Source organism: Nicotiana sylvestris, chromosome 12 (genome assembly GCF_000393655.2).
Source record: "Nicotiana sylvestris chromosome 12, ASM39365v2, whole genome shotgun sequence".
In the NCBI taxonomy this organism is placed as follows: domain Eukaryota; kingdom Viridiplantae; phylum Streptophyta; class Magnoliopsida; order Solanales; family Solanaceae; genus Nicotiana; species Nicotiana sylvestris.
In genome coordinates this window covers 128,132,990-128,145,530 of record NC_091068.1, presented here as the reverse complement: position 1 = coordinate 128,145,530, position 12,541 = coordinate 128,132,990, and the positions used below count along the sequence as shown (strand labels likewise).

General features: G+C 37.3%; 2 protein-coding genes across 2 annotated transcripts; one reads left to right on the top strand and one right to left on the bottom strand.

Annotated features, from left to right (window-relative positions):
• Positions 1-8,400: 8,400 nt before the first annotated feature.
• LOC138883708 (uncharacterized) lies at positions 8,401-9,099 on the bottom strand. Its single transcript, XM_070164413.1, has one exon. The coding sequence runs from the start codon at positions 9,097-9,099 to the stop codon at positions 8,401-8,403; it is 699 nt and encodes a 232-aa protein (XP_070020514.1).
• A 1,370-nt stretch (positions 9,100-10,469) lies between these two features.
• LOC138883707 (structural maintenance of chromosomes protein 3-like) lies at positions 10,470-11,810 on the top strand. Its single transcript, XM_070164412.1, has 3 exons — positions 10,470-10,802; positions 10,848-11,142; positions 11,257-11,810. The coding sequence occupies exons 1-3, from the start codon at positions 10,470-10,472 to the stop codon at positions 11,808-11,810; spliced, it is 1,182 nt and encodes a 393-aa protein (XP_070020513.1).
• Positions 11,811-12,541: the final 731 nt, after the last annotated feature.

Below are 12,541 nucleotides of genomic sequence, written 5' to 3'. Positions count from 1 at the left end.
CGTCTGATTTAACGTTGCGGTATGAGGCAGGTTACCATCAATCACTTGAGATGGATCATCGTCATCACGTGGCTGTAATCAAATTTGCCAAGATATTGCTTGACTCTGTGCCCATTAACTCTGAAGATCTTACCGTTTTTGTTTTTCAAATCAAGAGCACCAAATGGAGTCACAAGCACCACCTCAAAAAGTCCACTCCATTTTGATTTAAGCTTTCCCGGAAAGAGTCGTAACCGGGAATTGAACAAGAGAATCAAATCACCTACTTTGAACTCCTTGCCACGAGCATATTTATCATGTAAGTACTTCATCTTGTCCTTATACAAGGACGAGCTGGAATAGGCATGGAACCGGAACTCATCAAGCTCATTAAGTTGCTCCACCCGAAGATTTGCTGCAACATCCCATTCAAGATTTAACTTCCTCAAAGCCCATATGGCTTTGTGCTCTAACTCAACCGATAGATGGCAAGCTTTCCCAAATATCAACCGGTACGGAGACATACCAATCAGAGTCTTGTGAGCAGTCTTGTAAGCCCATAAAGCATTATCCAATTCTTGGACCAGTCGGTTCTATTTGCATTGACGGTATTCGACAATATGCTCTTAATCTCCATGTTGGAGACCTCAACTTGCCCACTAGCTTGAGGATGGTAAGGGTAGAAACTTTGTGATTGACACCATACTTTGCAAGCAAAGTGTCAAATGCCTTATTGCAAAAATGAGACCCTCCATCACTAATGATTGATCTAGGAGTGCCAAACCGAGTAAAGAAACTCTTCTTGAGAAAACCCACAGCACTCCGAGAATTGTTGTTGGGTAAAGCCACGGCCTCAACCCACTTTGAAACATAATCAACGGTCACAAGAATGTACGTGTTGCCACAAGAGCTTACAAATGGGCCCATGAAATCAATACCCCACACATCAAATATGTCAACCTCAAGAATGGTGGTGAGAGGCATCTCATCCTTCTTTCAAATTCCCCGGCTCTCTAGCACTCATCACATCTCATCACTAGATCACCCGCATCCTTGTACAATGTAGGCCAATAGAATCCACAGCTAAGCATCTTTAAAGTTGTCCTTGCCCCACCAGGAGAGGAATGAAAAGTATCGAGAATACTTAGTTGCTCCTCTTCCGGAACACATCTTCGGATCACACCATCATTGCAAATTTCGAACAAACACGGCTCATCCTAATAGTAGTCCAAGCTATCCTATTTGATCCTAAGAGAAAATTCATCAAACTAGGTCTTTTTCCTTTTTTTTGGTTATCTTAAGAGAAAGATTCATCAGACTAAGATTTCTATCCTAGGAGAAAATTCATCAGACTAGGTTTTCTATCTTAGGAGAAAAAATCATAAAACTAAAATTTTTATCCTAGAAGAAAGTTCATCAGACTAGGTCTTCTATCTTAGGAGAAAGATTCATCAGACTAAGATTTTTATTGGGAGTAAAATCCATCAAACTAGGACTTTTTATCCTATGAGAAAAAAATGTGAAGATCAATGGCAAGATTTTATGCACAATAGCAACACAAATAAAGGCAAAGATTTGAGAAACTTCCCTTTGTCGGCTCTTCTCTTCTTTTTCTTTTTTTTCTTTATCATTTTTTTTGAACCACTATCCTTGCCCTGCTTTATACCTGTTTCAAATAAAGAAAATTTTCTTAGTTTTGAAAGTGGTGGTCAGTTTGTGTCCATGAGTCTTGGGTGAAAGTACAAGACTGGGAGGGGTGAATTGTGGTTTGTTAAAAAACTTAGTCGACTAACGATGATTTTAGTTGACTAGATCGAGAGCAGAAGTGAAATAACTGTAAGCAAAAAGAAAATGACACACAACAATTTCATATTGGTTCGGTACTGGTATAGTACTTACATCCAGTTTTCCTTAGGTCAGAAGGGTTCCTATTAGATCTTAAAAGTATTACAAAAGGGATGGTTTTGATTCATTCACCACCAATGAAGTACAGTAATAGTGAATCTTTAATAATGATACAACTCTCTTTTGTATTCTAACTCTCCCTATCTTTTGAGACACTAATAAACTTCAGAATACAGTGTTTAGGCTAAGAAGTAGAAAGACTTAGAAAACAATGTGTGTAATTGTGCAAGTCTTCCAATTGAACTAAGCAGCCTTCTTATAGGAGAGGAAAAGAGTCGTTGAGTCTTGCCCAGAAATAGAGGCACAAGATCTTTTAAAAGGATTTGACCCAAGGGGTGCCTTTTCGAATCCTGCTCTTTGGAAAGACCGGATTCGTGACTTTCCTTGTCACAACTTTCATTTTCAAGACAATTAATCCTTTGACTGAGCTTTAATTAAGGAAGCTGAATAAGGTAATAACTCTTTCATTGGTAAACTGATTCCCTTGATTGAGGTCGAGATTATTAGCAGGCTTTTTGTTCCTTTTGTAGATCCATTGATTTAGAAATCACTCAGCATTGCTTTTCTTTCCTTTTGATGATTCCTGCGAAATAGATTAATTGAACATTGTCATCATTGAAACCTTGAAATTTTAACTTAACTATCTCCCCATTTTTTATGATGACAATCAAGAGAGAATAAACATTAATAAAGACTATAAACATTAAATATGAAACATCCCTTTCTTGACTTGATGTTTGCTTTCCCTGAGAGGTTGCTCCCTCTAACTTGATGCTTGCTCCCCCTGAGAAGTTGAATTGCTGCTCAAACATGTTTATCCTATTTACTTCTCTTGCTTGTTCTGCCCTTTTGACATCAATTAAAAAGGGAAAGAAAACATTACAAGCAAGAATAACATAGGAAGTAATGTACATAACAACTAGCTAGTTAGTGTAGCAAACGTAATGTCTTCAACAGAGGCATAGGTTATACAGACCTAGGCAAAAGAAAGTTCATAAAAACCACCAGCAAGCAAAAATAAAAACAAAAAAAATTATCTTTGAACCCATCACACGAATACACATTAGTGTCTTCCCAGAAAGTACTTGAGAGTGTTGATCATTTTGGTGCAGAAGGAGTCATAGGAATTCTCTACATCTTTGACTAGCTTATCCATTTTTTCAGTCATAGAATTGAAAGCCCTGGTTCCTTGTCTCCGCAAAGCTCCTATATCCATTCTGAGCTTAGCCACATCTGTACCTGTCTCCTTAGTGACTTCCCTGATTTTCTCCACCTGTTCCTTCATCTCAACCACAAGCTATTTTACCTCATCCAAATATTTCTACATTGGCTGAAGATTTTGAGAGGCAGTCGACTGAGATGCAGGTTGTTCAGTTTGAACTTCAACTGGCATTGGAATGCTATCAACTTTGACGCGTTTAACCCATCCATCATCACCCAAGGTATATCCCATCATTGAAAAAACTGTTTTATCATAAGTGTTGGTAATGTGCTTAGGTATAAAGGGTGCCAAATCTACCTTCATAACTTTGAGGATGTGTGAGATGAGTAGACCATACGGTAAACAAGTAGTAGAGGAGGATATGTCCCTAATACTTTCAAGCATGTATTGGAGAATCCACACAAACCAATCCAATCTTTTATTATTAACAAGACACCAAAGGACAAAGACATCCCTAGTGAATAAAGAACTAAGTGACCCAGTTCTGGGGATTAAAGTGGTAGAAATCATGTGGGCCAAGACATGATGTTCAAACATAAGGTTCTTGGGGCCAATATCGGGGGGTTATCAGATAAAAAGACTTTGGCTTTTTCAAAGGATACTTCAAAATCTTTTGGCCAAGAATTTTGCACAAAAACATCATATCCACTGAACTTAGCAGAAAAAATCTTTTCAAATTGATAAGAGCCTAGAATAATTCTAGTGCCTAACACCATAGATTCTAGGTCATCTTTGTCATTCACAAAAAGGTTTGCATAAAACATCCTCACAGGTTCCTCATAGACAGAGTTACCAACGGTGTTGAACGGAGAAGAAATATGTTGAAAATCAAATATAGAGGTCACGTAACAGTGCAAATTTTTCATGAGAGAAAGACTTACAAAGCGTCCATAAGCCATAGATTTAGACTTGTAGGACTAAAACCTTGCTTTTTCACTCGGGCCATAAAAGATCAACTTGTCCTCAAGTCCAAATTCAGTGTTCTTTACCTTTTCTATCTTGCATGCATCCTTTTTGGGGGTTTGCTCCATGGGCCTTTTTCTTGCCTTTTCTGACTGATGGGAGGATTTTCGAAGGATTCACTACTTTCATTGTTAGATTTGACAAAATCTAAGTCAATAGACGACTCCAAATCTACAGGTTCTTCAAGATTGAGGGGTTTTTGAAACATTCGGCTTTGTCTGCTTGCAGTGGAGGAAGAGGGATTTCTTTTGGCCATGGTGAGAGGGTGTGTTTGATAAGAATAAAGAGAGTAAAGGATATGAGAAGGGTTTTATCGATGCCTTTGGAGTAATGAAGGGTCGCTTTGGTTAAAGGAAAAGGCGAATTCAGAAGGAAGTGATGCTTCTGAAGTGACCAATCGACGACACTGATGAAGAAGCAATTATTACACCTATACAACAATTAATTAAACCACACATACTTAAGGAAATAAAATATTTTAAAACACGGCAAACAAATATTTGATTTACAAATTTGGTAAAATGCCAATCTTTTTCCTGAGAAAACAAAATCTTTCTTCCAAAAGTGGTTTTGTAAAAATATCGGCAAGTTGAGAATCAGTACTAATAAATTCTAATACAATATCACCTTTACCGACATGATTACAGATTAAATAATGCTTAATTTATATATGTTTTGCCCTAGACTGATGCACAGAATTATTCATAAGCAAACAACACTAGTATTATCATAAAATATAGGAGTAGAAGTAAGAGATAAATCATAGTCGAGAAGTTGATGCATAATACAGAGAACTTGTGTACAACAGCTTCCGACTGCTAAATACTCTGCTTCAGTCGTTGATAGGGCAATACAATTTTGTTTCTTGCTATGCCAAGATACCAATGCATTTCCCAAGAGTTGACACATGCCACTAGTGTTTTTTCTATCAATCTTGTCACTTGCAAAATCTGTATCTGAAAATCCTTTCAATGCAAAATTGTTAGAATGATCATACAATTAGCCTAGATCAAAAGTACCAATCAGATATCTAATGATTCGTTTAACTGCGGTGAGATGAGATTCCTTAGGAGCCGACTGAAATCTTGCACACTTACAAACACTGAACATAATATCTGGTCGACTAGCAGTGCGATATAATAGGGATCCAATCATCCCTCTATACATGGTTTCATCAACCTTTTTTCTATTGTTGTCTTCATCGAGTATTGTTGTTGGACTCATTGGAGTGCCGATTGACTTTGCATTTTCCATTCCAAACTTTTTGATAAGCTCCTTAGTGTACTTGGATTGGCTAATGAAAATTCTTTTAGGAGACTGTTTGATTTGAAGTCTGAGAAAGACTGTCAGTTCTCCCATCATTCTCATTTGGAATTCTCCTTTCATGGAATGAGAAAAATCTTCACATAAAGCAGAGTTAGGACTTCCAAAAATAATGTCATCAACATAAATTTGAGTATAGATTATCTAAACTAGAGCTCTTAATAAAAAGGGTTGTATCGATATTATCTCTTTTGAACCTTTAATTTAGGAGAAAAGAACTTAACATTTCATATCAGGCAAGCGGAGCTTGTTTAAGACTATACAAAGCTTTAGTCAGCTTGTATACATGATTAGGAAAGGTGACGATTGCAAATTCTGGTGGTTGCTTTACATATACTTCTTCAGAGATGTAGCCATTTAGGAACGTACTTTTAATGTCCATTTGAAACAGCATGAAGCCTTTGTGAGCAGCAAAAGCAAGTAATATTCGAATGGATCCAAGTCTTGCTACAGGGGAAAAGGTTTCGTCACAGTCGATTCCTTCTTGCTGGGAGTAGCCTTGAGCAACTAATCTTGCTTTATTTCGAACCACTTGACCAGATTCATTCAATTTGTTTCTGAATACCCATTTAGTTCCAATGATTGATGAGTTTGTAGGTCTTCGAACCAATTCTCATACTTTGTTTCTTTCAAATTGATCTAGTTCCTCTTTCATAGCACTTTTCCAGTGTGCATCCTTCAAAGCTTCATCCACTTTCTTTGGCTCAAGTTGAGAAATAAGAGCCACATGAGATTTATTCTTCTGATATCTTCTTGTAGTGATTCCTTCCTATGGATCTCCTATAATAAATTTGTGAGGATAGTCAGGTTCGCTCTTCCATTCATTTGGAGTATTTGAATGAGGATCTATTTCTATATTAGTCGACTGATCTGATTGAGATGGTTCGTGGATTTCTACAAACTCTTCAGCAGGTTGAGTTTGTTGATCAACCGACTCACTTTGATGATACTTTCCTGCAATGACAGTTTTAGGGACAAAGGAATTTCCTCATCTTCAGGAAGTTTTTCATTCCTTGGTCGAGGGTTAGTATCAACAAAAACAACATGAATTTATTCTTCAATGCAGAGAGTTCTTTTATTATAAACTCTATATGCTCTACTTGAAGGAGTGTAACCAAGAAATATACCTTCATCACTTTTAGGATTGAATTTACCCGAATTATCCTTTCCATTGTTATGAATGAAGCATTTACATCCAAAGGGGTGAAAGTAGCTAATATTAGGTTTCTTACCATTCGACAGTTCATATGGCATCTTTTTGAGAATTGGTCAAATCAGACACCTATTGATAATATGACATGATGTGCTTAGCGCTTCTGCCCAGAAATGATGAGGTAGAGAATTTTCCAAAATCAAGGTTCTTGCCATGTACTGTGGGGTTCTTTTTCTTTGTTCTACTACTCCATTTTGTTCTAGAGATCTTGGTGAACAGAAATTGTGAGAGATTCCTTAATCATTGCAAAAGTTTTCAAAAGCTCTACTTTCAAATTCTCCTCCATGATCACTTCTGATATAAGAGATGTAGTAACCCTTTTCTCATTGAACCTTCTTACAGAAAATTTCAAAATTCTTTAGAGCATCATCTTTATGACTTAAAAGCATAACCTAGGTAAATCTAGAAAAATCATCCACAACAACAAAAGCATATTTTCTACCACCTAAGCTAGCAGTTCTAGTTGGACCAAATAGATCCATATGCAATAGTTGAAGAGGTTTGGAGGTGGAAACAAAATTCTTGATATTGAAAGATGAGAGAGTTTGTTTTCCTAATTGACATGCATCACAAATATTATCCTTTGAAAAATCTAGTTTTGGAAGACCAATGATGAGATCAAGTTTGGAAAGCTTTTCAATAGTATGCATGCTAGCATGACCAAGTTTTCTACGCCAGACCCAGGGATCATCAACTGTAGAAGCAAGACAGATTTGATCCCCAAGATTATCTAGGTTGCTAATAGTATAAACATTTCTATCTCTATTACCTGAAAGAATGACTTTACCTTATTCATCTTCTATGAACCAACCATGTTTCTTAAAATGAACCTCATAGTCATTGTCACATAGTTGACTAATGCTGAGAAAATTGTAGTTGAGTTCATCAACCAGGTAAACTTCATCTGCATCACATGTTGGGGTTAGAGGAGCGTTTTCAACACCAATTATGTTTCCTTTGGATTTGTCTCCAAATGTGACTGCTCCACCATCTAGTTTAGTGACTGTCTTAAACAATTATTTGTCACCAGTCATATGTCTAGAACACGTGCTATCGATATACCATTTTGCTTTTCGATTCTTCTTGCGGTGTTCCTGCTAAACAAAATTACTTATTTTTGGTACCCAAGCTTGCTTGGATCCTGAAAGATTAGAAAGCTGAGTGTTAGTTTGGTTTGAAGATTTTGGTCTCCAGACCCATCTTCTATTGTTCTTAAACCTGCAGCGATTTGAGGTGTGGCTCTTTTTCCCATAATAAAAACAAGATGGACTATTTTCAGAATCTTTTTCTGCTCTGATTTTATTCCTGCATTGGTTAGTATTGTGCATATTCTTACCACAAAAGGAACACCCATGAGATTTTTTCTATTTGTGATGAACAGTCTGATTTGATCTGACTGAACTATGACTAGTGGATTTTTGCATTCCACTCAATTTAAGTTGAAGTTCATTTACTTCTTCCTATAGCAAATCACGTTCAATTTCACAAACCTCTAACTTCAGAGCCCATTCTTTCTTTTCTCTCTGAATATTTCTGAGTTCATTTAGAACTCTTTCAATATCTTCAAGAGCAATATCAATGAATTCTTGGAGTTCATAACAATTAGGGCAATTTATGGACATATCTCACTAGTTCCCTTGTCTCCCATGAGACCAAATTGATCTGAGTCTTCTTCTTCATTTATTACTCTATAACCTAAGAACCCATGCTCTCCTGATTCTTCATTGCTATCATCTTCTATGGACATGAAGCACATATTTGTAATTTCTTTATGATCAGATTCTTCTTCATCACTCTAAGCTCTAAATGACTTCTTCCTTTGAAGATTCCTGCTCTGCTTCTTCTTTAAGTCTGGACAGTCAGCTTGAATGTGTCCATGTTTACTACATTCATAGCATCTTCCATCATTTTCATTGTTTATCCTTCCCTCTCTGAACTTTGGTTTACCTTTTCTGTTGTTTTTATTTTTTCTCATCATGCTAGTTACAACTTGAGAAAGCATGGCAATGTTTTCATCCTGTTCTCCTCCTTCATTTTCTTCTTCATCCTCTGGTTCAGCCACAGTTGCTTTGAAGGAGACTTTTTTCTTCTTTTCTTGTTGGATTTTTCTATCCAAGTGAGTTTTCTCAAACGCTATTAGATCACCTCTGAGTTTATCATAGGAAATTTTGTCAAGATCCTGACATTCGAGTGCAATGAATTTTGGCTGCCAAATCATAGGTAGACTTCTGAGAATTTTTCTAATTTGTTCTCCGCTTTTTATTGTTGTACCAAAGTATTTCAGATCTCCAAGAATTTTGTTGAACCTGAAGAACATTTCTTCAGCAGATTCTCCATCCTTCATTTGAAATAGCTCGTACTCACGAACCAATAGATTTATCCTTGTTTCTTTTACCTTGTTTGTCCCTTTATATGTAACTTCCAATCTATCCCACATCTCCTTAGTAGTTTCACAACTTGAGATTTTTTTCATATTCTTCACCGCTGATAGCATTGTATAACAGATGTTTTTGATGGGTTTTCAATGTCTTTGCCTTATGCTTCTAATATTTTGATGATATAACAAACTTATTGTTAAGAACCAGATAAAGAACCTAACCCACATGGTATACACTTCAAATGAATAATGTCTAGTCTGATCTCCAGCAAATGAATGAACAACCACAGGGAGGAACACAATAGGGACCTGGTGACCTAGTCCCTTAGGGTTCTCCGACAGAAGTACAAGTCAGTGACTGTCGGCAACTATTACAAAGAGGAACACAACAGGGACATGGTCCCTTAGAGTTCTCTGACAGAAGTACAAGTCAACTGTACAGCTGGAACGTAATAGCAAAAAGTGACTATCTCGCCACTGTTACAAAAGACGAACACTACTGGGATATGGTCCCTTAGTGTTCTCTGATAAAAGTACAAGTCAACTTTACAGATGGTATACAACTGTACAAAAGTGATTGTGCAGCAGACAATGCAGCAGTCACTTCTCATTAGGAAGAAGCGTGTACCAAGAATTGATATCACCATCCATTGTGATGACTTTTATATTATAACAACCCGGTGCAAGGCACAAGAAATTCACTTGTGCATTCAGTGATATTCTCTCAAGCATAACAGTGTTCATCTGGCATTGAAGTCACTGGTATGTCAAGAACAAGAAGACAACTCCACTAAGGATCAGTTTCATAATGAGTTTATGTATATCCAAAATTGAGTTGTAATCTTGTTATTTGTTCTTCATTTTATCTCCTGTCTTACTTTCTTAGAAGCTTTGTCTTAGGAGAACCAAAAATCCGTAAACTTCCGAGTTTATGTTGAGACTAGGTTTAGTCATAAGTTTAAATTTTTTGTAACTAGAAGAGTCACAAAGTGGCTTGTGGTGAGAGCATCATAAGTTAGTTGAAGTCTTTGTAATAGAGTTATTATAAAGTGGCTTGTAATAGTGAGATTGCAAGTTAGTGAAGTTAAAAGCCTACAAGTGTAGGTCGTGGTTTCTTGATCCCCTTGTGTGGCATTTTTCCACGTAAAAATCCCTTGTCTTCTTTACTTACAGTTTTATTAGCATTCTCAGCTTAACCTCATAGAGGACCAGAAACTCTACTATTTGGTGGACTCATATAAACTAACAATCGGTATTAGAGAGGGTTCTTTCTAAAAGGCTAACACCTAGAAAGGATCTCAATGGCTGTTCCACCCAACTTTGAGGAAGGAAAATCAACCTAGAGTCCTCCTAGATTCAATGGTCAATACTACGGCTAGGGGAAGACACGTATGCAAGATTTTATAATGGCTGAAGATTCAAAAATATGGGATATTATCTATGATGGTCCACATGTTCCTATGAAGAAGGTTGAAGAAACTTGACCAATGGGGCCGAAAGACAGAAAAGAGTACAGTGACATTGACAGAAAAGCCATAGAAAAGAACTATCGTGCTAAGAAAATCTTGGTATGTGGCATAGGACCCGATGAGTACAACAGAGTGTCAGCTTGTGATACTGCAAAAAAAATATGGGAAACATTGCAAACCGCACACGAAGGAACTACTCAGGTTAAACAGTCCAAGATTGACATGCTCACCATAGAGTATGAGCTCTTTAGGATGAAGGATGATGAGTCTATACAGGATATGCACATCAGATTCACCTCCATCATAAATGAGCTTCATTCACTTGGAGATGTTATTCCCAGAAACAAGCTTGTAAGAAAAATCCTCAGTGTTCTACCTGGCTCTTGGGAAAGTAAGGTAAATGCCATCATTGAAGCTAAAGATCTACAAACTCTAACCATGGATGAGTTGATTGGCAATGTGAAGACATACAAGATGAAAAGAAAGAAAGACAGTAAAAGGAGAGAGCCGAAGAAGGAAAAGAACCTGGTACTTAAGGCTGAAAGCAGTGACTCAAGTGATGAAGATAGTGATATGGCCTATCTTACTAAAAGATTTCAAAAGATGGTTCAAAGAAATGGTGGTATACCAAAGAGGGACAGTTCAAGTAAGGCAAGGAATAATGATCTCTGTCACAGGTGCGGAAAGCCAGGTCATTTCATCAAATACTATCCACTCGCAAAATAGGAGCAATACAAATAAAATTCTGACAAAGCAACAAAAAGGAACCTGGTTCCAGACAAATGATTCAATCGAAAAAGTGCAGCTAACAACATTGTGAAGCAGGCTCTTTCTGCTTGGGGAGACTACTCTAGTGAATTAGAAAGGGAACCAGATGCAGAAAACAGTTCCATGATGGTAGTGAAAATTGGAGCAACGAAGTATGACTCACTGTTCGCGCTGATGGCTCAGTCTGATAAGGATAAAGAAGATAAAGATGATGAGGTAAACTTTAGAGATGTTCAGAGAAATCTGAAACCCTACTCTTATAAGAAGCTAAGGTCATTAGCAAATGTTCTAATTGATGCTTATTATATTCTTGATAATGATAAGGAGATCCTGACCATAGAACTAGGAGAAGCTGAACAATCTAAAGATGATCCGGTGGTCTGTGTAGTGGACCTAAATGAGACCATAGCTAATCTCGAAAAAGAAAAAGAAGCTCTAAATGAAAAAATAACTAGTGTAGAAAATGAGAGAGATGACCTGATGGTAGTGGTCGTTGACTTGAAGGAAACAATAGAAGGCCTCAATAATGAGAAACACACTCTAGAAGAAAAAAAATCCATCCTTTTTATCATAACAAGGGACCCAAACTAGTTTGGGTTCCTAAATCTAACCCATAATTTGCATGAGCAAGGAATAGTGAGAGGAAGTGGACTGCAATGAACCATGGAAAATGGATGCTCAAAGCACGTGACTGGAAGCACCATAGATTTCTTCTCACTGAAAGCCCTGCAGGAAGGGAATGTACCCCTTGAAAAAGGAAACGGTACATTCTCAGTGCTAGAAAAGTTGGAAAATCTCCTTGTCACTCAAAATTGAGAACGTGTACTATGTGGATGGCCTGAAGTACAGTCTCCTGAGTGTCTATTAAATCTATGATAAAGGGAATAAAGTAGAGTTCTTATCAAAAGTGTGCACAAGTACCAATCTGGTAATTGGGAAAGTGGTCTTAGCTGCCAAAAGAAACAAGAACATCTACGTTGCTGACTTTGAAATTTTACAAGCTGGGGATATGAGATGCTTGAAGTTAGTTGATAATGATGCAGAACTTTGGCATGGAAGATCCGGGCAAGCAAGCCTCTCACTTCTGAATAAATTGATTCAGAAGGACCTGGTTCGTGGTTTGTCAAATTCAAGATTCACCTAGACACTGGTTCTTAGAACAAAGGATGAGACTTTCGAGGTGTTTTAGGGCCTTTGTCAAGAAGAGCCAAGTGAAGATAAAATTGAAGGCAGTATGCATCAGATCTGAACATGGGACTGAATGTGACAACGCCGAATTTGATGAGCTTGTAACAAAAATGGAATCACACACAACTTCTCAG

What these genes read in the sequence shown, in the direction of transcription:
- LOC138883708 (XM_070164413.1), bottom strand. Translation starts at nt 9,099, where the DNA reads ATGCTATCAGCGGTGAAGAATATGAAAAAAATCTCAAGTTGTGAAACT.
- LOC138883707 (XM_070164412.1), top strand. Translation starts at nt 10,470, where the DNA reads ATGGGGCCGAAAGACAGAAAAGAGTACAGTGACATTGACAGAAAAGCC. An exon ending in TTATTCCCAGAAACAAGCTT is followed by an intron (nt 10,803 to 10,847) that starts GTAAGAAAAATC and finishes TGGGAAAGTAAG; the next exon opens with GTAAATGCCATCATTGAAGC. An exon ending in TCACAGGTGCGGAAAGCCAG is followed by an intron (nt 11,143 to 11,256) that starts GTCATTTCATCA and finishes GAAAAAGTGCAG; the next exon opens with CTAACAACATTGTGAAGCAG.